This window comes from Canis lupus, chromosome 10 (genome assembly GCF_003254725.2).
Source record: "Canis lupus dingo isolate Sandy chromosome 10, ASM325472v2, whole genome shotgun sequence".
Taxonomy (NCBI): domain Eukaryota; kingdom Metazoa; phylum Chordata; class Mammalia; order Carnivora; family Canidae; genus Canis; species Canis lupus.
The window spans coordinates 6,213,180-6,239,604 of NC_064252.1; the positions used below are offsets into that span (position 1 = coordinate 6,213,180).

General features: G+C 46.3%; 1 protein-coding gene across 4 annotated transcripts in view; it reads right to left on the reverse strand.

Moving 5' to 3' along the window:
- The window catches only part of PPM1H (protein phosphatase, Mg2+/Mn2+ dependent 1H), a 253,471-nt gene that overhangs the window by 132,078 nt on the left and 94,968 nt on the right, over positions 1-26,425 (reverse strand). For all 4 annotated transcript variants that reach the window (XM_025476754.3, XM_025476757.3, XM_025476756.3 and 1 more), the window contains exons 2-3: positions 24,516-24,681; positions 2,018-2,362 (exon numbers count right to left, since the gene is read on the reverse strand). In XM_025476754.3, the coding sequence (XP_025332539.3) occupies positions 2,018-2,362; positions 24,516-24,681 (511 nt within the window). The remainder of the gene's footprint in view (positions 1-2,017; positions 2,363-24,515; positions 24,682-26,425) is intronic.

Here is a 26,425-nt window from a genome sequence, read left to right on the forward strand (position 1 = left end):
AATTTTATTACCTTGATTCCTTTCTTCCTAAATAATCTCCTCCAGCATCACTTCCCCAAGGGAACCCTGGCTTCGTGTCTTTATCGGGCTCCTACCTCATCCTGCATTTCTCCACTCAAGGCCCTTTCTGCTTGTATTTTACTCATTTAATACTCGTCTTTGCCTAGTTTGCTCAATGTTCTTTGCCCAATTAGACCTGGTGTAGAGCTAGTTCTGATCAAATATTCATCAACTGAACGAAAAACACAGGAAAGTGAAATGATCTTTTTGCTAAGTTTCCAAAGTAAAAATGCCAGGTAATGAATTGACTTGTTAAAAGCTGGGAAAATTTGAAAGACAGGAATGAGGCCCCTTACTAAGTATTTTTCTGAATGAGCCTCCATTTCAAGTATAGTGGTTGTTGGGAGCCCCAGCCATTAAGGGGCGGGGACAGCCGGCGACCACGGTGGAGGCCTGCCTGCCTCAGGGTGACATTGGCCTCTAGTGGACAGAACGGAGAATACAGCAGGGCCAAGTAAAAGATGTCCCAGGGCAGAAGCAATCACAGAAGGAAACGAAAAACCCAAAATTTCCTTTGTTTCTCACTCCTGCTGTGGAAGCTGATTTTTTTTCTCCCATTAGAAGAATAGCCTGCTGCCACGTTTTTACCTCAGTTAAATACTTAGCATTCTGAACGTCGGCGTGGAGAAACACTCCCCTCAGAGCTTCTAGGACAGCTGGAGAATGAGATTTTATACGAATCCTGAGTAGGAGTCAACTTTACTGCCTTGATTCCTTTTTTTCCCTAAATGCTCTTCTCTAGCCTCCTGGTGCTCTTCCTGGGACTGAAGGCTACCAAACACTCCTGAGACAGGTGCATTGTAAACCACCGGCTCATCAAAGGGTAAATACCTACGTGACAAGGAGAGACACAAGGTGACCTAAGAAGGGATGGGTGAAGGTGAGGGCACGGTGCAAATACGAGGTGCGAATACATGACCTATTTGGCCTCGTAAGCTAATCAGACGGTGTGGGGCGCCGAGCCACAGTATTCACTCTTCCCGTCCCCTGGGCACGCAACCTAATCCCGGAGCGGGCACCGTGTACACTGCGCTCTGGGGAGGTGCTCCGAGGTGCTCCTGGCCGCTCCGAGCCACTCGATCCTTTAACAACAGCTCGTCACTTCTGCATCCCCAGGTTTTAAGAACAATACAGCACGCTCGCTTTACTCACATCCTTGTGACACCTTTAAATATCTCCTGCTCGATGACTTGGGCGCAGGCTGGTGCTCAGGAAGGAAAAGATCTCTCGACCCAAAATAATTGCCTCAGCAGAGTGGGAGCTCGGAGAGGGAAGTGGGTAGTATGGGGGTGGCCCTCGCCAGGCCGCGCGACAGGGCACGCGGTGAGAGCAGCTGCGCGCCGTTGATCGCATGCGTGTTCTCGGGGCGGAGGCTGAGAGGGGGTGAGGCTCAGTTCTTTGACCAGACACGTCCAAATCTCGATGTACACACAAATCCCTGCTCCCCAGTAAAGCAATTGGTTTCGGGTACTGGCCCCTCGATTCTCCTCCAGCAGGTACCCACCCCCACCCCGCAACAAGCATTAAGAACCACATGGCCAATCGTGGTAAGAGCTGTTCTCAGAGCACATTTGTGCAGGAAAGGTATTTCTGGGCCCTTTGGTCAAAGCTCTGTTCCCCCCAAACACCTGGAATGGTACACATGTGCAGATGGCAAGGACGCTCGCCTTTTGATGCAGTGGCAGCCTACCAGCTGGCATCAGAGTCCGCAGAAGGGGAAGCACGACTGCCTACGTGTAAACGGCCTGGTACCTCAAGGCTGCCCCCCGCCCCCCACTTTCATCTTTTTAACTTTTGCCAGCGCCCCAGGCCGGGGACTCTGGGCCAACCTGTGCTGAGGCCGGAAGGCCTGCTATCAAGGGGAGAAGGCCAAGCGCAGCCACCCAAGTGCAGGGGACCCGGGTCTGGCCTGGGTGAGGCCTCCCACCCCTGGGTCTCCCCCCCCCCGCCCACCTACCATCTCCTTGAAGGCACTCTCCAGGGCCCCGATGACCAGGCTTTCGTGCGGGATCTTCTTCTCGGTGAAGAAGCGTGTGGGAGGGGTGCCGGGGGAGCCGGGGGCGCCCACCCCTCCGCGGAGCGAGGCGGCGCGGGTCAGGGCACGGCTGTGGGCCGGGGTGCCCTCGGGCTCCTCGCCCAGGCAGGTGGGTGGCAGGACGGCAGAGTTCTTGAGGATCTCCACGATGTCCTGCAGCTGCTCGGCGACGTGCTGCTGCAGCAGGCGGGAGGCCACCACGGCAGCCCCGGAGCCCGCGTGACCGTCGAACAGCGACCAGTAGTGACAGGAAACGCCTTCCGATTCCTGGGGGTGGGGGAGAGGCGACAAGGGGTGAGAACCGTGCTGGTTACTTCCCAGGGTCCCATGCACCCCGCGAGGCAGGGCGCTCAGCGCATCTGCTTGGTGGCCGGTCTCAGGCTGGCAAACAGTGGAGTCCAAACATGGCACAGGTGCTCAGGCTGTGTCCCTGCTGTCCCCACCAGCCCAGGGAGGTGACCCTGATGCCCACACCAGCCCAGAGAGGTATCCCTGCTGCCTATACCTGCCTGGGGGGAGGTGTCCCTGCTGTTCCCGCCAGCCTGGGGGAGGTGTCCCTGCTGCCCATACCAGCCCGGGGAGGTGACCCTGCTGTCCGCACCAGCCCAAGGAGGTGACCCTGCTGCCTGCACCAGCCCGGGGAGGTGACCCTGCTGTCCGCACCAGCCCGGGGAGGTGACCCTGCTGTCCGCACCAGCCCGGGGAGGTGTCCCTGCTGTCCGCACCAGCCCGGGGAGGTGACCCTGCTATCTGCACCAGCCCGGGGAGGTGTTCCTGCTGTCCGCACCAGCCCGGGGAGGTGTTCCTGCTGTCCGCACCTGCCCGGGGAGGTGACCCTGCTGCCTGCACCAGTCCAGGGGAAGTGACCCTGCTGCCCGCACCGGCCCAGCGGTGCAGCGCTCTGTGCTTCTCAGCCCAGGCCAGGAGCCCACGATGCCCTGCAAGCCCAGCTGCTCCCTGGTGGCGAGATCTACCGGGATTCGCTGTGTGGAGGGGTGAGGTAGGGCCCCGTGCCACCAGCTAAGTCCTCCCGAGCCCAGCTTTGCCGTCCAACTGGTCACTTCCCTCCTGCAGCCCCAGAGCACGTGGGGCCTGGAGTCCTTGGGGAAAGCTACGCTCTTTCTGCAGGCTCTTCATGGGGAAACCGGCAGGCCCATTTCCCCCCTTTAGAGCCCTTTCGCTCTCTTTGGTCTACATCCTGTATTTTTAGAGCATGTTTTCCTTCGACACCCAGTCTAAGATGCAGCCAATTCAAATCTCTTTCTCTTATTTCCTGCCTCCCTCACTTTCCCAGCTGGTACTCAGCATCTTTGTTTCCTCTTCCTACCCTAAAGTTCCGCATTCCCGTGTACCCTCATCTAGTATGGATTTAGTCTCTGAATTATTTCTAGACTGTTTCAAATCAATGTTTTTAAGAACTATGTTTGAAATACACATTAAGCTCTTGTGAGCTTAAATTAATTGCATTAATTAATTACATAGGTAAGATGCATAGGTAGTTAAACAGGTAGGGTGCATAGAACACCCACCTCTGACTATTGGCATATCTACCCCACAGCAATGAATACTGAATCCTTTGCTAGCAAAAGCCATTATATAAAATTCTTTTATTCTACCTTAGAATGATGCTGGAAAGTACTGTACAGTTATGGTGACCTACGCCATTACTCCATTTGTGCCCTTTAAATTTCACTTTTATTCAATTCTGTGCCATGTGCTGAGAAAAAAAGTTGATTTTCAGTGAACAAATACTGAGCATTCCCTATATGACAGGTGCAAAGTGGATCCTGGGGATAAAAAAAAATGGCTGGAAGAGATAACAGATATGGTCTGATTTTTTAGGATTTTATTTATTTATTCATGAGAGACACACAGAGAGGCAGAGACAAGGCAGAGGGAGAAGCAGGCTCCATGCAGGGAGCCTGATGCAGGACTCGGTCCCAAGACTCTGGGATCACACCCTGGGCTGAAGGCAGACGTCAACCGCTGAACCACCCAGGCATCCCCAATATGGTCTGACCTTAATCCAGTGGAGAAGACACATACTGATGAAATAATCACACAAACAAACATAAGATCACAATTCTGGTCAGGGCTATAAGGAGAGGTTCTTGATGCCAGAAGGCCAGCTTGCAGAGGGGCACTTGGAGGAGTTTACCTGGGGACACGCAGGCAACCTAGTAGCTGTTTGGAAGTTCACAAGATAATGAGGAGAGACCACCAGGCAGTAGAAAGAGCAGATGCCAAGGCCCTGTGGTAGAAAGGTGCATGATGTGTTAGTGGAGACTGAACCACATGACTGAATAGAGGGGTGATGCAGGAAAGGTGGGGTTGGGGGGAGAGATGAGGCTGTGCAGGGATGTGGGAGCCAGAGTACCCCATCCTTCCAGGACACATGAAGGATCTTGGCTTTAGCCTAAGAGTAACAAAAAGCTATTGACTGAGGTGGGGGTGACAAACTTAATTTATGTTTTTAAATGATCACTCAGGCTATGCTGTGGGGATTAGGACAGAGTAAAAGTTAGGATGTCTGCCAGGTGTTGAATAACACGCTAAAAAGACATTCAAATTCAGACAGTAACAAGCACTTATGAACAGCTAAAAGCACTCGAACTCAGAGGACAGTAGAAAAAACAAGAACTTCAAAGGTACAAGAGTTTAGTTCTAGTGGCATCTTCACTGCCGATCATGGGAGTGATCTTGGTGGGCCCAGATCAGGGAGGTGGTGCAGGCGTTAGACCCTGGGTGGGTCACTCCGGAGTGGGACATCCCTGGGCCACGGTTGCCTACTAAGTAAACAGCGGGCGAGGGCTCCTTATGGGGGTGTTTCACGAGGTTCAAATGGTGATTTATACCCAGGGAGTCGCTAGGTAATGAATCTCTTGCAAAAAGGGCTAAGAGCTCAGTGTAGTGGGTCGGGAAGTCTGAAGGAGCCCGGGCCCCTGCTGTCTTGCTTGGGGTGCTGCACAGGCCCTGAACAGCCTGCCCTCGGGGCTCCCTGCCACGTGGGCCTCATGACATTTTGAGAAGCCACTGTTGCTAGCCTCTGTAACAGGACTGGGCACAAGGCGATGAAAGGACGTACCGGTTTATCTAGTATTCTGGGACTTGGGGCATGCGTGGAGGGAAGGAGGAGTGTGAGATAAGGAATGCAAGAGCGCATGCACACACACACACAAAGAATTAGAAGTAGGTACAAGTGGTTATCAACCAGAAATAAAACTGAACCCCTTGGAAAATGTTCTTAATTTAGGGCATCTGTGGATCGAACTCGCTGAATCTAGGAATCTCTATTTTCACCAACCTCTGAAATTTAGCATTTCCTATTATTATCAATGCAAGGCAACCAAGCACAGTGGGATTAGCAGTTCCTCTGACTTGCTCACAAATGGAAATGATGCACTGTCATTCCACACAGCCTGCAGGATTGTTTATGCTCATCATTACTTTGCAATGATAGCGTGATTTTTACTCACCACTAGCTCTGGTTACTTGCCCCATTAGTGAAGCACGCGTTGCCGTATTACATTCCTACAACTAGGGAAAAGGGGCAACAGAAAAGGATTTCTTGCTTACAACATCCAATTCCCCAAAGGCCCCAAGGCTGCCTGAATAAAACCCGCACACCCAGTCCTTCTGCAGTTGATTTAAATGGAAACCCAGTAAACACCTTTAAGGAAGCTGTGGCAGGGGCAGGTGAGGGATGGAATAGGAGCAATTGTGCGGCTGTGTCCGTGTCTGGGCACAGATTCTGTTACACCTAACGTATCTTGTTTCCAGAACCATGATTTGAATCAAAGAAGATCAAACCCCGTGAAATAAGGAGCCTCACTGCAACGCGATGCTACTACATTTTTTTAAAAAGCAACTCTGGCATTTTTCTGACGAGCAATCCAACCATTTCCTTCAATGAGGCAAAGCATTCTGAAGGCACTGCAACAATCCTCTGATAAAATATCTGGGCAATTTTTAAGCAGTCAAGAGAAAACCTGGGGGCGGGAAGGGGGGTGGGGGACTAGTGAAGCAGAGCCCAGAGGGGCAACACCCTGCCTTTTTTTTTTTGGAAATGAAATGGTTTTTATTAACACCCTGCTTTTGAGAACACCTTTGCATGGCTATGCTAGAAACGCTGGTACAGTTATTTTTAAAAATGCAATTAATAATTTTCACAGCTCAAATGTGTAAGAGTTTTTACATAAAGAAAGTTTGTCACTAAAGACTGAATAAATCTAGCGCCGTCTGATGCAGGGCTTCACTGTCACACCATCAGTCACTATCTCTAAAGGTGGGGTCCTATCACTGATCTATTTTAAGCTCCGCAGGGGAGTCTCAAGAGCTGCCAAAATTGAGAGCCTCTGATCTAATAGGGAGGGACGGAGCCACTAAGCAGTTCCAGCCTCAAATCTGCCATCAGGGGGGATCCCTGGGTGGCTCAGCAGTTTAGCACCTGCCTTCCGCCCAGGGCATGATCCTGGAGTCCCGGGATGAAGTCCCGCGTTGGGCTCCCTGCATGGAGCCTGCTTCTGTCTCTGCCCCCCCCCCCGCCCTCTCTCTCTCTCTCACGAATAAATAAATAAATAAATAAATCTTTAAAAAAAAAAATCTGCCATCAGCTCTCTGTGTGACCTTGGGTGAGTCACTTACATCTCCCTGACTTGACCAGAACAGCAGTGTCCAAACTGTTTCTTGTTTCCGAAGTGGTACCTTAGAAAAGAGGACGGGGGGGGGGGGGGGGGGGGCGGTGTTTGAATGATTAATAAGTCCCTTTGACTATTACTTCAACTGTTTCTAACACATTTTGACAGCTTTTGAACTAGGTAAAACCAAATTCATCAAGAGATTTCAGAATCTTGAGTGTCCTCCTATGGCAGGGAACTTGGGGTGAGTGATGTGTTATTGGGGAAACTGCAACCACCAAGGGGGCCCTCCCTCAGGCTTTAGATGGCCACTCAGCTCTTAAGGTCTAAGGGACCATAAAGTCACAGAGACATCGAGTTACGGGGCTACGGCACCCTTCCCGTCACTTAATAAGCCTTGCAGAGCCAGGCGGTATCCAAAATGCTTTGTAAACATTAGCTCGGTTGGTCCCACAACAGTCCATCCTGAGAAGAGCCACCCTATGAGGTACGGCTACGACGCGCACCCTATAGGGGAGGACCAGAGAGTCCAACTGCTGGAGGTTAGCACCTACTGAGGGATGCAGCTGGGAGCTGGGAGCAGGCTCCATGCTCGGGCCGCCCAACCCTGCCGAGCTCAGTACCCTTGCGCCGGCCCAGGAGGGAACGTTGCTCTCTTGCCCACGTGCCACTCACCTCTGCTTCTCCTCTCGGCCACCGGAGTTGTTACCAGAGTGATTTTTTTCTAAAACACAAAATCTGACCCTATTTCCTTTACCAGCTTAACCTCCTCCTCCTTCATAGCCTGGGCTACGTTTGTAATCTCTGAAGTAGTCTCCGACTCTCCCCTCACAGCCCGTCCCTCCAAATCCCACTCACCAAACCATGGGTGGCACTTGTAGCTCATCACAGAGCACTACTACCCCCTCACCTAGCCCTCGTCTTAAATATCACCTCCTCCTGGAGGCCCCCACTCCTACTGCAGCACTCATCAAATTGTGCGTGTCTGGTGACCTGGTTGGGCAGTGGTAAACTGAAAGAATATTTTGGAAAAGGGGTGGGCAACTAATAGGCAGTGCAGGTGAAAAGGGGATTGTATATGGCCCCTGTGGACGGTGGCCTGAGGAAGACCAACCTCGAGGGCTAAGTCAGCTTGGAGTGAGATTCTGGGCTCTTGAATTTGAAACGCCTCTGCACAGAAGAACAAGGTGACGGCCAGGCTTAAGAAGTGCCAATCCCATGGCATCACGCACTGTGCTGCAAGAAGGAAGCACTAGAATTTGAGAGGCTTGCAGAGAAGTGTCCTGAGGCGAAGAGGGCCTCGGTCAGGATGGGATTCGTGGGCCTAGAGAGGAGACTAACAACCTCACAACACATTTCAAAGAACGGCATGAGGCTGGAATGGGCCATATGGTGCTTGAAATGGAACCAAGAGGGGCGGCCCCGGTGGCCCAGTAGTTTAGCACCACATGCAGCCCAGGGCGCGATCCTGGAGTCCCGGGATCAAGTCCCACGTCGAGCTCCCTGCATGGAGCCTGCTTCTCCCTCTGCCTGTGTCTCTGCCTCTCTCTCTCTCTTTCTCTGTCTCTCATGAATAAATAAATAAAATCTTTAAAAAAAAATAAAAAAAAAAAAGAAATGGAACCAAGAGCATAACAAAGAATACAAATCTACTTCTGAAAGTGGCATGAGCAAACAGGATGTGCCATACACTCCTTTCGAAAAAGACCCAAGGACCCCATTCTCTATTCAAAACAATGCCATCAAATGCCATCAGGTAGGAATGTCTGGTTTGATGTATAAAGTTGGATCTGAGAACCTGGAGGAAAGAACGAATTCCTGAACGTCACACCAGGATCAAGGGCCTACAATCATGTCGGGGGAGGTCTGAAAGATCCCAAGGAGTATAAACAGGATGCTTTTAAAGTGTCTCACATCTTCAATTTAATCGCAAACACACATCTATTTCATCACTGCACAGAAGAGGACCTTCAAGGACTCCCTACTGCCCTGGGTCTCCTGGATCCTCACGTGGCTTACGGGTCCTGCATGCTCTAGTTGCTACTCCTTCCCCTGTGCCCTCTCTCGCTCTTTGTCAGTGCTCCTGACCTAGGCAGCCTGGATGCAGGGCTGTGGGAACCTCACAGTTGCTTCAAGGAAACCAAAGGGACCAGCTGAGCCTTGTGGCCCTACAGGACCAGTTTGAAACACATACTATTCTCTTCTAAGCTATGGAGACTCCTCCCCGCCCCCGCCCTCCCAGGAAGATTAAAAAACAAAAAACCCCAACAGGCACCATATTCCTCTCTCTGGCGGACTGAACTGCTGGAAACCACACAGTTTCTTCAGCCCCCATGCGCTGCTGGATTGGTTGTACAATCTGCTATCGCTCTATCCTTTGAACCAGTGCCCGAAAGGCTAGACACGCACGTGGGAACGTGGAGAGCTGTGTTCTCCACCTGCTTGGCTCAAGCCAAGGCCCCAAAAGAGGGAAGAGAAGGCTGTGGCTCCTTTCAACATCCTCTGCCCACCCCACCACACACATCCTCCCACAGCCGAAGCCACCGCACACCCCCCACGTGGTTAGTCACGTTAGAAGGAAGGAATGCCTCCTTAGTTTGGTATCAGCTCAGAGAACAGCATTCTGAGCTTATATGGTAAATACACAGGGTTTTGCGGTTTACACTAACAGTCCAAGGCTAACTTTGTCACTGGTGCAAATATACCAACATACAATGGTGCTTTGAAAAGTTGGATAATTCATGTATGCACCTGCAAATGAGTTAACACAAATCCTATCTGTGGTGATAGGTCTTGGCAGAGGAAGAGCACAGCCGTCAAATCGAGAGCAACCTGGGTTCGTGAACTTACTATGATGTGATCTTGGGCACCTTTCCTAACTCCTCTCACCTGTTTCCTTATTTACAGACCAAGATGAGACTAGGACACAGAGAGTAACGATTCATTCTTTTAACACACGTCTCAGAGTCTGCTATGTGCCAGGCTCATGCTGGGTACTGGGGAGGTGGGAGAGAGGAAGAAAAAAACCATGTTCCCAACTCTTGAGCCTAAGAATCCGGAACGTGAACAGGTGTGCTAGAGAGGGGACGTGTGTGGTGCCACAGGAGCAGGTAACATGTATTAAATGTTCAGGCCATCGTGGGTTATAGGAGGCGGGGCGGGTGGACAGGGAAAGAGTGGGGCCATCAAGAGATGCCATGAGGAAGGGGTCTTAGTGATGGGAATGTTGTATCCTGACTGGTGGGATTACACGAATCTATACATATGCTGAAATTCATAACAGTGCACATTCAAAAGGTTAATGAGACATATTAATTTTTTATATAATAAAATGGGTAGCAGTGTCCAGCATACCAAAGAACAAAAAAACTAGGAGAGCAATTACTCACACTCACTGTTAAATGGTCCGGGGGAACGATGAGCAGGCAGGGAGAGCAAGCCATCCACGGCGGCTCCCTACTTTTGACCCTGCCAGACGGGGTGCTCACGTTCCTCCACTGTCCAGCTCCCTTTATGTCTCTTCTTCCTGAATCACTTCCCCTAGGAGACGTCTAAGGACACCTACTGATCACCTACCGGGTTTACTCTCCGCCACACCGCCACAAAATGGGCATCACCATCCCATTTTGCCCGTGATTTAACCAGGGCACAGTTAAGTAACTCCCGCTATGTGGTGACACCAGGATTTGAACCTGGTCCTTCAGATTCCAAGTTAAGAGATCTTTCCAATTTCCCAATACATACAACTCTGTGTCATTGCCTCCCTGGCTTCTGTCACCCTGTAGCCTTTAGCACTCCAGCCTTATTTCACCTTGTCGCTGATTCATGACTGCATCGTATCTTGGGCCACCAGCTGATCAACAAAACTTCTGACACTGGCCCTGCATTAATCTCTGGTAGGATCAGAAAACATTGCTGGGGCAACCATCCCAGGATGCAAAGTTCTAAACCTGAAAAATCAACCCCCTCAAATCTGGAGTAACATGCTCTTGACATAATGAATTTCACATTACTGTTATATTTTAACAAATGTTTACCTTGTTTTTGCTCCAGACGAACAGGAGTTAAACATGCACTCTGTTTTAGGAAAAGCAATACTGAACCCTTTCCTGACTTACCGCACACTTCAATTTGGCAGCCATCACTTATGTCTTACAAAAAGAATAATGCTGAAGCAGTTTTCTTATTGCATTCTGATTTGAAAGAAAGAGATAAAGAGAAAGACAGACAGACAGACCTGTGTGTACCTTACAATACACACACGGCCATCCCTTTTCAGGAATACATCTGCAGCCAGATAAAAGAAGATTTCAGAGGGTGACAGGTTGGGAACTTAAAGTTCATAGTTTCTCTTTCAGGATTTCTCTGAAGTAGGCCCGATATTACATCTTTCTTTTTCAAAAGTCGTAGAGCCTAATTTTTAATAATATTTGCTTATTTTCTTTTTCCCATTTCCATGATCATCTCTAATGCCAGAACTTAAATAAGAGCTTTGGACTGGGAAGGGTCCCTTGGGCCTTTTAACAAATATAAAACTGCTCCAAACAGAGATTTATCCCCTGAACCAGCTCCTGACATAATTCTTGATACAAGCGGCTTGCATCCATCCAGCTTCTGCTATAATTACAGCACAGCTAATCAGGGGCATCAAAAATCGGTAGCCTACGCTGCGCTCTGTCAAAAAAAGGAGCCACATTATGTGCACCTCAACTCTGGGGAACCCACAGGCAAGAGCCTTTGTGAGCCATCTGGGAGGCAGTGAGGTAGCCCCTCTTATGGCGTGCTGACCAAAAAAAAAAAAAAAAAAGGGAGATTCTAGACAAAACCTCAGATGTTTCCTGTGGAGCTTGACAGAAGTGCTGGGATATGAGAGGCAGGAAACACAAAGAAGACCAGGGAGTGAGGCCTGACACATCTGTGCCAGTGTCAAGAGGCCAGGCCTCTCTGTTCTCTCACTGCACAGAGCTCTATGGGTGTGCAAGCCCCCTTGGTCACCCCATCCTCCACCAGAAAGCACACAAAGCTTGGGGTGGGGTGGGGGTGGTGGTGAGTTAAAAAATGATCCATCAGCACATAAGAGGAAAATGATAAATTCTTTCACGTTTCTTCTAGAGCTGGAGAAGAAATGAAGCTTTGCTAGTTGTTTCTCTTAGGAACTGACACTGGCGCCCTCACGTGGTATGTAAGCCAGCCGGCTCCACGTCAAGCAGGGAACCCTGATGTTCTGATGCACCCGCTGGCTTTGGCACATTGTGCAACTCTTTGCTCCATAACGTGTGTCCCCAACTAAGTGGTCTTGTGCATCACACTACTAAATTTTTAACTAGATCATCCCTTACAACGTGGACAACAGGTGTTTAAAAAATCCATGCACTGAAACTGCTGATAGAACACACGTGAGCAAATGAGAATACATCACAGCGGGCACATCCGACTCCAAGTAATGACAATCTAGTCATACCTGACAACAGGAATAATCGTTCTAATCAAAAGTAGCAGAAATGCTAAAAGGGACAGCTGAAATATGGAACTGGAGCTGCTACTGTGAATGATGACTTCTGCCTTGAGGTATTAGCTGATGGGAACATGAAGTCTCTGCAGTTGGCAAGACAAAAAATGAGTTACTGTGGGAAAAATATTTAGAACAATGCCTGACATATAATAAAAATCGCATGACTGTTAAGTGGTGATTATTTTAAAATGTTTCCTTTTCATCTTTATTGCCTTCAAATTATTTTTAAACTAATATATTTTTATAATCACTAAATACACATAAAAAATATGGCCATATAGTAGTAGAGTTGTATATTATGAAATGAACAAATACGTTGAGGGTACGTACTCATACACATGGTTTGGAGATTGCTACTCATAGAAAAATGGAAATAAGTGGTTGTCCTCTTAGCTGTGTTCCCTGAAGATACAGGTAATTCAGCTCATTTGACACTCATCTTCCCTTATCATACACCAAATGGTGCTGGAATTTAGAAATCTACGGAGGGGATTTCGTTTTCAGTAACACAAAGAGAGTACCACAAAGGTGGAAATTTTACTTTGAGTTAAGTTCCATGGTTGTTTTTACAAAAGGCTTCCTATGAGCACAGGATGTTCTTGCCTCCCTCCTTCCTCACTGCCAAAGAAAAAGAACCACTGATTTCCCATTAGGCAATGACACAGTTGCCAGTCTTCTGACTCCCCACTCTAAGCTACTATACCGCTTGATTTCCATAGTTTCTGGCCAGTTTTCAAGGTACCACACAATGAAGATGATAATTCAGAATCTGGAGGATCTGTTTTAGGCATTTCATCCACAGCACTTGATTGAAATCTCCAGCTCTGATCCTCAGGGTAACACAGAATGGGGAGAAAAGTAAGGCAATGACAAAGCAGACGCAGGAAATTTGAGTAACTTCATTAAAGTCATCCCTAGGGCCCATCCCCAATGCTGTGCACTTGGCATCAATGCCCTTGCAGTGTACTTTTTTTTTTTTTTTTTTACCATATCTCTTTTTATTTTTATTTATTTTTATTTATTTAAATTTTTTATTTATTTATGATAGTCACACAGAGAGAGAGAGAGAGAGAGAGAGAGAGAGAGAGAGGCGGAGACATAGGCAGAGGGAGAAGCAGGCTCCATGCACCAGGAGCCCGATGTGGGATTTGATCCCGGGTCTCCAGGATCACACCCTGGGCCAAAGGCAGGCGCTAAACCGCTGCGCCACCCAGGGATCCCACCATATCTCTTTTTAAATAAATTATTAAGATGTTTTGTTCTCCAGTAGAAAAGAATGCTTAATTTCATAGGCATAAAAATGAGGACTGCTTCCTTCTCAGGATCTGACTATATGAAATGCAGAATTTTTTGTTTCAATTCCTCTGCTTTATGAAATAATAAGATGTGGGGCACATTTAGTAGTTTGGTTTTTGTTTTTAGATGGCAATTTAGTTTCCTTATTAAATTTTTATTTAAAAAATTTTTTCATTAAAAAAATTTATTCGGGGCAGCCCGGGTGGCTCAGCGGTTTAGCGTGCCTTTGCCCTGGGCGTGATCCTGGAGATCCAGGATCGAGTCCCACGTTGGGCTCCCTGCATGGAGCCTACTTCTCCCTCTGCCTGTGTCTCTGCCTCTCTCTCTCTCATTAATAAATAAAATCTTTTAAAAAATGTATTCATGTATAATTAATGTACAGTGTTATATTCATTTCAGGTGCACAATGTAGTGATGCAACAATCCTATACATTACTCAGTGCTCATCATGATAAGTGTACTCTTAGTCCCCTTTATCTCTCTCACCTATCCCCTGGCAACCACCAGTTTGTTCTCTGTACTTAAGAGTCTGTCTTTTTTGGTTGTTCATTTGTTTGGGTTCTTAAATTCCATATGAGTGAAATCATAGGATATTTGTCTTGCTCTGACTTATTTCACTTAGCATTATACCCTCTAGGTTCATCCATGCTGTTGCAAATGGTAAGACTGAGTAATATTCACACACACACACACATATATATATATACACGCACACATACTACATCTTCTTTTTCTATTCTTATTGATAAATACTTGGGCTGCTTCCATAACTTGGCTATTGTAAATAAACTGCAATAAACACAGGGGTACATACATCTTTTCAAATTCATGACTTCATTTTCTCGGAGTAAATAAAGTGAAATTATTGGATCATATGGTAATTTAATTTTTAATTTTTTGAGGAACCTCTACACTGTCTTCCAGAGTGACTGCGCCAATTTTCATTCCTACCAACAGTACATAAGGTTTTTTTTTTCCTTTTCCACATCCTCACAAACACTTCCTATTTCTTTTTGTATTTCAGTCGTTCTGCCCCATTTTATTTTTTTCATTCTATCTCATCTTAAAAACATTATTAAATAAATTCTAATTTCTGAGAGAGAGGAAATATAATGTTTGTGACAGTTTGGGCTAAATTGCGTGTGGTTTATTCTAGACTCAAAAATTAGCTCAGGGGTGTTCTCAAACTATTACTTTACATATCAAAAACTCCCCCTAAATTAGATTACAATAAGGAGTGCCTGAGTAGCTCAGTGATTGAGCATTCAACTCTTGATTTTGGCTCAGGTCATGCTCTCAGGGTTGTGATGTTGGGCTCTGCACTGAATAGAGATTCTCTCTATCCCTCTCCACCCCCATTCTTTCTCAAAAAAAAAAAAAAAAGGAGGTTACAGTAAAAGCATGTGAAATAATACTGAAATGCAACTGCAACACTATTAGAACAGCAACAGATAATATTAATTGAACACTTACGACATGAGAGGCACTATTTTAAGCACTGTTGTATTTTTAACTCATTTAGTCCAAACAGCGCTATGAGCTAGGAGCTATTATCCCCAATTCAGAGATGATGAAACTGAGGCATTGAGATTTGGACTCATTTGCACAAGGTAACTAATATCTAGTAAGTGGCGGTGAGAGGATTTAAACTTAGACACACAGTATTATTCAATCAGAAGGCTTTTTCTTCTTGCCTTGGTTTCAATGCAAACAAGTTTTTCGATAAGTTAGCAAGAAAAAGTGGACTCTGAGAACACTAAGGTGATAAACAATTTCATTTCCATTCTGTTCTTCACCTGAGTCCAGTTTCTGAGCCGACAGGACAAAGTGCCTAATAACTCCTGAATCAGGGGCGCCTCGGTGGCTCAGTCGGTTAAGCATCTGCCTTAGGCTCAAGGTCATGACCCCAGGGTCCTGGGATGGAGCCCCCTGTCGGGCTCCCTGCTCAGCTGGGGGTGGGGGTGGGGTCTGCTTCTTCCTCTCCCTGCCAATCTCTCAAATAAATAAAATCTTAAAAAAAAAAAAAACAATTCCTAAGTCAAAAGAGAAATCATAATAGAAATGAGATACTATTTAGCATCAAATCATACTGAAATTACATTAGGAGTTATTCCTCCTTTGTGCCTGCTTCGGCAGCACAAAGAGGAGTTATTCCTCCTTTATTTCAGCCTTTTCCAAACACATTTGTCTGCCACATTTCCCTGCAGCTAATGGGTAAAGAGGCAGCATGTCACAAGAGGCCAGACTGCCTCGGTTGATCCCAAGCTCCACACTTCACAGGCACGTGCCTCAATCTCGTCAGTAAAATAAAGATAATGATGGGACATTCTTCCATACAGTGTCAGGTTAAGTGAATCAATACTGGGTGACGGACAGATCCGTATTGTGTCTGGCACGTGAAGGCTGAGTATTATATTTAAAAAGGAAGAAGACAAAGTCTCTAGAGGCTATCACTCTCGACAATGTTCTCCGTGTCTAAGCTGTGGGGAAATCAGATTACAAGGGAAACAAGGAAAAAGTTCCATCTTAGCACCGCTTCTTTTCCTTTAGCCTTAGGGTGTGCCCCAGTGGGAAAAACCGATTGTGAAGCCAAGCTGGAGCTGCACGCCCTGCTACTGCGGACACCTCCGTCCAGCCCGGTGCCCACCGAGAAAGCCAACGCCACTGAGGAGGGCACTGCAAAGTCACTCTGGCATCGGCCTGGTTCTCAAGTCACCCTTCGTCATCACTCGCAAGAGTCCGAGGCCCTGGAACCAAGGGACGCGAGTTTTGAGAGAAACCACTGCACTCTTGCTTCAGAAAATCTAAGGAAATAAATAGAAAGGTTATGGATTCTTGCACAAAACAAAGACCTTAACTAGAGGGAGGATTTAGAGGGACACATACAATGAGAAAAATAAAAGGCTCCCCCTCTTGTTTTCATAGCTGACATGACTGCGGGAAGCAGACTGCCTAATGAAGGCCGAACATTCCAGAAGGGCTGCCACTGTGGAACCAAGAGCGACCTTCATTTAATGTTCAGGAGTGAGGGGCGGGGGGCGAGCCCTTCTGAGAGGAAACAGCTGAAAAGAATGGCACATCTTCTGTTCAAAGAGTAGAAAGAGCGCTTCCCGTTTCCCTTTCACCTCTCCCCAGCCGTCTGCTCCCGCTCCCCTGCTCCCCTCGCACTCGCACTCGGGAGGCCGGAGGCGGAGGCCCAGGGCCGCGCTACCCTCCTCTGAGGAAGGCCGTCAGCCTTCGGCGCCTGCTGCGCCCGGCCACGTGTGGACACAGCCGCCTCCTGTTACCGTAACCAGACACTGAACCAACGGACACTGCAACCACATACTTTGATGTGTTTTGACTAAATCAGACAACAGAAGGGTGCTGTGCTCCTAAGGAAAAAGGCCTGGGAGGCAGGTGGCCACGTCTAGTCTTAGGCCAGAAACAATCTGTTCCCAAGCCGGGAAAGGCAGTCAGATGCGGGGGGAACGTCCGGGTGCTGGCCTCCACGGCCCACCTCCCACCCCTCAGCCACGCAACCTAGAGACAGGAGCACCTGCTCTTAATACAAAGGCTCTGCGGTGCCCTTTGGAGGGGGACGTTTTCTCCTCCGCTGAAAAGTCAGCTGGTGTTGTCCTCTGTTTACCTCACTCCCAGAGGGACCAGGTACATGGGAACTGAAAAGCCAAAGGCTTTGGAAAAGTGAGGTTTTCCCTTACAGAGGACACTCGGTGTGGTGGATAAAGGCTACTTCAAATCTCCCAAAGCAGAGAAAACCTAACAACGGTGACTAGGTTCCTATAAATCTTGATGTCTTTAATTAAAATGCTTTCAGGGATGCCTGGGTGGCTCAGCGGTTGAGCGTCTGCTTTCGGCCCAGGGCGTGATCCTGGGTCTGGGACTGAGTCCCACGTCGGGCTCCCTGCATGGAGCCTGCTTCTCCCTCTGCCTGAGTCTCTGTCTCTCTCTCTGGGTCTCTCATGAATAAATAAAATTAAAATTTTTTTTCTTTAATTAAATAAAATGCTTTAAGTGGGAGGCAGGTAGGAGGCTGCTGGATAGGGTGTTGCCCTCAACAAGCTTATAGCATCTTTCCTAAGAGAAAGTGCTTGGGAGTACCTTTGGGAAGTGCTAGCGTTTTACAACCCCTCTTTCCTAGCCACCCATCTGGTGTCCCCAAATAATCCGAGGCACAGGAAATGTCAGGAGCCGTGCACGTTGCCGCAGAGTACCTGTTTCATGCCAGCCTGCTTGAGGGATCACGGCTCCTCACATGTAAACCGGCTGATGGGAGGCAGACACGGGAACATTCCACCCTGAACTTGACATAGAACATTTCCTCCTTTATATCCTCCTCACCAGCGACATCAAAATTTCTCTTCCTTACTTCTCAAAAAAATATTCATTTCACTAGATCACTAAATTCTAATTAAAAAAAACCAACCACCACCTAGATCTGTTACTATTTTCATAAGGGAGAACACAGCAATTCATTTTCCTTTCCTTTTCCATTTCTTTAGGCTAAAATACTATGGTGCCGAACACTTCGAAATTTTTATTTGTATCTCTTTTAAGTTTTATGACTTCCTTCAAACATTGCTTCTTTAGCCCCTGATGTTTTCCTTTTATATGTAGATGGAATCTGAAATTAGCTTGTGATTGATTTATTTATTTTTTTGGTCAGAACTCAGCAAGTACTACAGGAAAGAACACAAGAACACTCCTTCAGTAAATGCCTCACAGAGCCAGGAAGACAGAACAGTTTATATTATTTTTACCCACTAATTTTTTTTTAAAGAGTTTGTTTTAAAACAGGAGGATTTTTTTTCTTTAAAGATTTTATTTATTTATTCATAGACACAGAGAGAGAGGCAGAGACACAGGGAGAGGGAGACGCAGGCTCCATGCAGGAAGCCCGATGTGCGACTCGATCCTGGGATCTCCAGGATCACACCCCAGGCTGCAGGCGGCGCCAAACCGCTGCGCCACCGGGGCTGCCCTAAAACAGGAGGATTAATTTGACTCTTTTGGCTAAAAAGATTACTTGTCCTAATAGGATAATTCTCTAGGAGCTGGCATGAGAGATGGATAAAAGTTGCCTTAGAATCTCTGTACCAACTAATAATTTTCCACAGGAAGAAAAATCCCATCTTTTTTGCTACCCAGATGCCCCTGGTTATAAGAAATGCCATCACATATAAAAACTTCAGGACGTTTTAGGTTTTCTTCCATCTTCAAGTAAGATGAAGGTGATTATTATACATGGAAGGGGTTTTCTGGAAATACTTGTGTTTACTAAGTTGACTGGGAATGAGAGGTCAAGAAAGGAGGGAGAAATTTTTTTTAAAAAAGATTTTATTTAGGGATCCCTGGGTGGCGCAGCGTTTTGGCGCCTGCCTTTGGCCCAACGTGCGATCCTGGAGACCTGAGATCGAATCCCACGTCGGGCTCCCGGTGCATGGAGCCTGCTTCTCCCTCTGCCTGTGTCTCTGCCTCTCTCTCTCTCTGTGTGTGTGTGACTATCATAAATAAATTAAAAAAAAAAGATTTTATTTATTTGAGAGAGAAAGAGCATGCATGAGCAAGGGGAGGAGAAGAGGGAGAGGGACAAGCCGACTATGTGCTGAGCACAGAGCCCGACATGGGGCTCCATTCCATGACCCGGAGACCATGACCTGAGTCAGAATCAAGAGTCAGATGTCTGACTGGGCCATCCAGGTGCCCCAAGGAGGGAGAAATTAATCACATACATCACATGCTGGAGAAAGCCCATGTACTTCCTTTGTGCCAACCTTCATGCCTATCAACTCTACGTGTGCAAATAATGATGCTGTAATTTATCCTTTTGTCCCATTTCTGGCCTCTGATGGTATTTGCCATTTTTATCATTATCTTTCTTGACCTCATCTCTCTGTGGCCCCTGGCATAACTATTTCCCCTCCTTGCAGCTCCCTCCTTGAAATGTCTTTGGGTTGAAAGCTCCTTAAATCTAATCCTCCCTAACATGTGCTCCTGAGCTCCGAACCCTTATTTCTAACTTCCTACGAAACACTTCCACCTGGAAGGTCAGAATCCTCACCGTTTCTGCCCATCCTCTCACCTTTCAACCTATGCCTGAGCCAGTGGTCCACTTTCAGAGACCAGCACCCAAAGGCTGAAACCTGCCCTTTTAACCTCTTCCTCCCATGCAGGTCGTCATCTGGTCCCCTCAACAGTGAGGGGACCTCATCTCACCTCATCTCTCCTGAGCCTGCCTCTTGCTCCAATCAGTCTTATTTCAAGCTTTCATCATTTCTCACTTATATTTCTGCATGAGCCAGTCTCCTTCTGAGGTGTCCAATCTCTAGGTTTGCCCCCCAAGCCTTTCCAAGTCAGCCTCCCTGCTGGATTTCAGCAGATCTGGATTTCATTATACCCTAATATCATTTGGTTAAAGTTCCATCTTATTAGGGCATTAAATGGCTCTTGTGTATGAAACCTGCTTGCTTATTTTTGTCTTATCACCCTCCAAGTGACTACAGGTGCCCCAAGACACTAGAAGACACGCGTCATGTGCTTTCACACTAACCTGGCTTCGCATATGCATGTTCCTTATGTCAGGATCTCCTCTTTTTCTTATTTGCTTGGTTAATTTCTATTAACTTTTTCCTTTGCTTTATTTTTAAGTAGGCTCCACACCCAGCATGAAGCCCAGTGCAGGGCCTGAACTCATGATCCTGAGATCAAGACTTGAGCTGAGATGGGGAGTTGGGTGCCTAACCGATGGGAATCAACCAGGTGCCCCCCCCCATTCACTTTTTTTTTTTTTTTTTAATGATGGCTTTAATGTTGCTTTCTCCAGGAAGCATTCCCTACTTGAGCTGAGATGGGGAGTTGGGTGCCTAACCGATGGGAATCAACCAGGTGCCCCCCCCCCCATTCACTTTTTTTTTTTAAATGATGGCTTTAATGTTGCTTTCTCCAGGAAGCATTCCCTAATCTGACCCATTCCCTCACCTCTCTTAACTCATCTGAGTTAAGCTTATAAACAACCTGGATTTTAAAAATCTTTCTCCTAGAGGCATGGGTGGCTCAGTCGGTTAAACGTCTATCTTTCGCATGAGCGCGTTCTCTCAAATAAATAAAACTTTAAAAACTAAAAAATAAAATAAAATTTTTCTCTCAAAACTCACTCCATTGTTTTGCTGCTGGTTATTGGCTCTTTGTCTCTTGTCAACTCAGCTCTAGGAGGACTGGAACTGTACTGAGTTCATCTCCTTACCCTCAAGGCAGTGAAGGATCAGACTCACAGAGAGAGGAGGGGCAGATCTACCTTGTCTCCTGCAGGTGACAGGTTTGTGCTGCGCCCTAGACTGTCACTCCCCTTTCTAAGCACCACCATCTTTGAATTAAGGGATGTCTTCTAAATGGGAAAAGTCAATGGCTCCTTTTAAGCAGTACATCCAGTATGCCCTGCTGGCAAATTGCTCATTCAGAGCAGAAGCCGGAGTCCTGATAACAGCCCTCCAGGTCCTGCCAGATGACCCTACCCCACTCTCACTGCCTTTCTGACAACATCTCCTGCGATTCACACTTCACTCTCTGCTCCAGCCACACGGGCCTCTTGGCTGATTCGGAAAACACCGGGCCTGTTCCTGCCTCAGGATCCTTGCAGTTGTCTAGGATGTCAGAAAAGTTCTTCCAAATAGCTGCACTTTCCAGTCTGTGCCCAAACACCATCTTCTCAGTGGCACTTTCTTTAATACCCATGCATCTCACATTTCCTACATTCCTGCATCTCTGCTTTTTCTTCTCCATGGCATTTATTATCCGCCGCGGGATACATTTTAATTGTTTGTCTCCCTCAAGGGATACAAGTTCTCTGTACATAAGGACTTTTGTCAATTTTATTCCCTGAATCCTTGGCATCTAGTTCCTGATACACAGCAAGCGCTCAGTGGTTTACCTGGCACAGCAAGTCATGGTTTTCGAGCTTTTAAAAAGCAGTGCAAACAACAAAACAGCATCCTAATTTAAAAACAGGCAAAGGAGTCAAATATAGAATAAATAAATACTGAATAAAGAACACCTGATGTTTCTTTTAAGAAGCTATATATATTTTAAGTGCATTGCTGGTTGTAATGTAAGATGGTGCAGCTGCTGTAGAAAACAGTATGGTAGCTCCTCAAAAAATTAAACAGAATTACTGTATCATCCAGCACACTTCCACTCTGGCCATACATAAATCCAAAAAAATTTAAATCAGAGACAGGTATCTGCAGACCCATGTTTATAGCAGTATTATTCACAATACCCAAAGAGCCAGAAGATAGAAAAGCAAGTGTCCACCGATGGACAAACTGATAAACAAAATGGTGTGTATACAGAACGGAATATTATTCAGTCTTAATAAAGAATGAAATTTTGATACATTCTACAACATGGATGAACCTTGAAGGCATAATGTAAGTCAAATAAACCTGACACAAAATGACAAATATTATATGATTCCATTCATATGAGGTGCCTAGAGTAGTCAAATTTAGAGAAAAAGTAGAATAGTAGCTGCCAGGAGCTGGGAGTAGGGAGGAACGGAGGGGAGGGTTAGGGGTTTAATGGGTACAGAGTTTCAATTTCAGAAAAAGTCCCAGGAGATGGATGGAGTTACAGTAAGAATGTGTCTGATGCCACTAAACTATACACCTAAAAATTGGTTAAAATGGCAAGTTTTATGTTATATCTAATTTCCCACAATTAAAAAAAGGCAGCACAGGTCTTGCCTTAAACTCTCATAAAAAGCCAAATATGTAAGGCAGATAGAAGTGAGGTGGCTGCGGCTGAAGCAGCAAATGGTGGGATGGGATGCGTCCATGCTGCTTGGCACGGTTGCTACCTCCTGGAGCCAGGAGCCCACAGGGTTTCAGAACCAGCACAGGGGAGGTTCAAGGCTCCATCCTGAAGTACTTATGCACTGGTTTCACGGTTCTTTTTCTTTCTCTCTTTTTTAAAAGATTTATTTATTTATGAGAGGATGAAAAGGGATCCTTTATAATCCTATAAAAGTGTATATACAGAGGGAGAGGGAGAATCTTTAACAGGCTCTATGGTCAGTGGGGAGCCCAACACGGGGCCCGACCCCAGGACCCTGAGATCAGGACCTGAGCAGAAACCAGGAGCGGACCCTTAACTGACAGAACCACCCAGGTGCCCCCGGTTTCATTGTTCTTAAGGAAAGGAAGTTAAAAAGTTACGCCTGGCTCCATTTCTTGGAGGAATTTAGAAACAAGGAAAAATGACATCATCAGCTGGCCTTGGGCCAAATGTCAATGCTGACTAATTTTTACAGAAATCACTTCATATCCCAGTGGCAGGGGAAAGAGCAATAGTAGGTCACTGTGCCCAGATCTAATCATCCTTAGTATGTCACATTTTCTGAGCCCTTTTTCATAGTAACTCCATCCTCAAAACAATCCTGTCAGATAGGTATGAAGGAAAATTGTGTGATCTCCGATTTATAAATGGATAAACAAAATTCAATGGACATTATTCACAGAGAATCCCTTGAGTGAGACTAACTCTAGGATAAGAATTTGCTCACATTTATCACGGATTTATTAAATAAGACACTGGCTCAACATTCCCACTGACAACGGATTGCACACTTCCAACCAGTCTTTTTCTACCATACTTGGTAATAATTACTATTACTCTTTTTATAGGAAAATAAAGCTCAAAGAATAAATGACTATCCTAATATTAAATAGTTTAATAAATGATGGACTGTGATGGATTGCTCTGGAACCCACTGCTCCAGAGCCTGGGTACTTTACTGTTATTATTCTGTACTGCCCATCTGAGCTCTGACTCTGGCTCTTTGGGAAAAGCCCTGTCAATGCTTCCTGCAGCCTTGAACACAAGTCCAACCGATGAGTCTCCATAGGTCACTGTGTTTCTAACTCAAAGCTGAACTAGTATAACAAAATAAATCAGGAGTCTTATCCCTACGCATAAATGCAGAGAGGGTGCAGCCCTGGTGGCTCATTGGTTTAGCGCCGCCTTGAGCCCAGGGCCTGATCCTGGAGACCCGGGATTGAGTCCCATGTCGGGCTCCCTGCATGGAGCCTGCTTCTTCCTCTGCCTGTGTCTCTGCCTCTCTCTCTCTCTCTCTCTCTCTCTCTGTGTCTCTCATAAATAAATAAATAAATAAATAAATAAATAAATAAATAAATAAATAAATAAAATCTTAAAAAAAATAAATGCAGTGAGATACTATTTCTTACACCAAGAAAAGGTTCCTGGATCCTGTATAATCCTATTAAAATGTATATACAAAAATAGCCTCAAGATTATTAGAATAAAGAGTCACATTTGGGTCATCTCATTCAAGGTTTCCTTTCTGTAAGCTGAATAAAATGTGGTGGACAGAGTACCGATTCTTCCCTATACCTTTCTGAGTGTTTCTTCAGAACTTTCTGAGGGCATCTGCTTTATTCTCCAGAAGCCGAAGAGAGGAGAAGTGCTCTGTGGTTTGTCAACAGGGCATGGAGTCTGCAGGGCTGCCCCATGGGATGCAAGGGCTATGGGCCAACTGAAACAGTATTTAATTTGCAAGAGCATCGGGCAGAGGGGAAGAAAGGGGCAAAGCCATGGCAGGGCTGTCAGCCAATGGCTAGCGTTATGTCCGTCCCTCACAAGAAGCTTCCGGAGACCATCCCCTTCACAAAAATCTTAAACGGGCTCCTTTACAACCACCTGACGTTATAAACACTGTATTTTGCCATAAAGCCTATATACGATGTGGGTGTTTTATTTACTCTAGGTATGAAGAGCCTAATAAACACCAGCTCTTCACACACGTGTCACCTTAAGCTGTGACTGTGTGATACCCCGTGTACAGCCCCACTGCTCCACTAACTCTGGCGACACTGGGATTCAGCTCTAGCTCCTCACAGTGGGGCCAAAGTGCCCCTGTTCCTCTCACCGAGAACTGGGGGCCAAGGGGGGGCGGTCTTACCGAGTTCTCCTTCAGTTGCAGCCCCTCCCCATTGGGAAGGGACGACCGCCTCTTAGCCGAGTTCCTGTTCGGGGTTGAGGTAATGGCCCCTGCCTTCTTCTTCACAGTGAGTACCTCACAGCTGGCTTGGTCTTCGTTGTGCGTGCTCTTCCCGGCATTAATAACCCTGCAGAAAAAGCCAGAAGAGGGGTCAGGCAGTGATTTCTGGAAAGCTCAGAGCTCAGTCTCAAGGGTCAGCCGAGCCAGTCTCCACAAGTGGCACAAAACTAAAGCCCAACCTAGCACGCAGGACCCTCTGGCCTTGGTATTTTATGTTCCCCGGTAAATTAATTTTTCCAAAATGAAATTATATCAGCACACGTTAAAACATTTACCAAGGCACTGTTTCGGGCCCAGCTCAGCTTCCCAGGTGTCTGACCACTGTGAGCAACCCCATCAATCCATTTTGGTCAAAACACAGGAGACAATCACTCTTTTGGCAATTACGATAAAGATCGACGGGCAGGCTGGGGGGATTCTGTTGTGTTTCTCCAAGTGACAAAGAGCAAAACCCACCATCAATCTTATCAAAGAACAAGGCAGTACAGTAATTTACAGCACACTGTAAAATCCACGAGAACAGAGAACCACATTTCACTACCGCCATGTCCACTTTGACTTCACACACAGAGAAGTGAGTGGATCAAAGGTGTATTCTTTTTAAATTATCTTTAATCCTTCATTCTTTCTCCTGTATGACAATACTCGTCACATGACACCATTACATTAGGCTACGGGGCACTCTGACTTGGACGTGTGGGCACAGGATACTCTAGCATGTGGATAGTGCTTTGGCCTAATTACTAAATGTTTCAGGCATAGGACTGCATTAGAAGAACATGCCACATCATTCATATGCCTTTCCTGTATCGGGTGACTGCAGGCTGACCTCTTGGGTTTCAGTATCATTTTCTTACTAAGTAATTAATTAGCAGCTAAAATAGATTTCCCAAAAGAGCGCTTTCTTTAATTTGCCATTGGCTGTGTTTTCTTTTCAAAACCTCAACAGTGTCACAGTAGATGACAGAATGAGTGTGTGCGGGGAGGGTCCAGAACGCAGTGGCAGAGAAAGAAAAGATGCTTTCTTTTTAGGTGAGACAGCTGGAAATCCACGCTCGGTGTGATGTGACACCACTCTGATCAATCAGGCTGTACTCCCTCCTAAGTAGAAGATAATCCTTTCCAAATATTTTTTTTTTAACTTTTCAATTCTGAAATAATTACAGACTCAGTAAATTGCAAAAACAGTACAGAAAGCTTCATGCACCCTTCCCCCAGCAGTATTATTTTACATACCTACAGTATAGTATCGAAACAAGCCACTGACACTGATGAAATATCGTCAGGCTGCAGGCCTCATTCAAATTTTTTTCTATAAAATGGCTTTCAGTATTGAAAACTGCATCAATGTCCATAAGTCAATGCACATTTGCCACAACCGAACGGGAAACAGTAGACAGGGATGAGAGTGTCCCCAAGATCTAAGGGAGTGTATTTCGTTCATCCTTCTGTCAAACCTTAGGAGTCTATGGACATGTTTTGGATGTTTTGACATTTACTTCAAATTTATTTTTTAAATGTACAGTATTTGGGGAAAAAATGCAATAATTTAGAAGTTCATTCCCATCTGTTACATGTGAACACAGAAATGCTCATGGCCTATATATCTGGGCAGCTCTGGCATAAGAAGCCTCTGTCTTTTCTCTTTAATTGACTGGCATCCCCTTGATTGGAAGGAGAATTTTTCAAATTTCAAATGTTTCAAATTTCTGGGTTGATCACAACTGCTCCACGATCCTTACTGGCTTCGTTATAAATTTCAACCTAGGCATATGTTTATAAACAAATGCCGGGATCCCTGGGTGGCACAG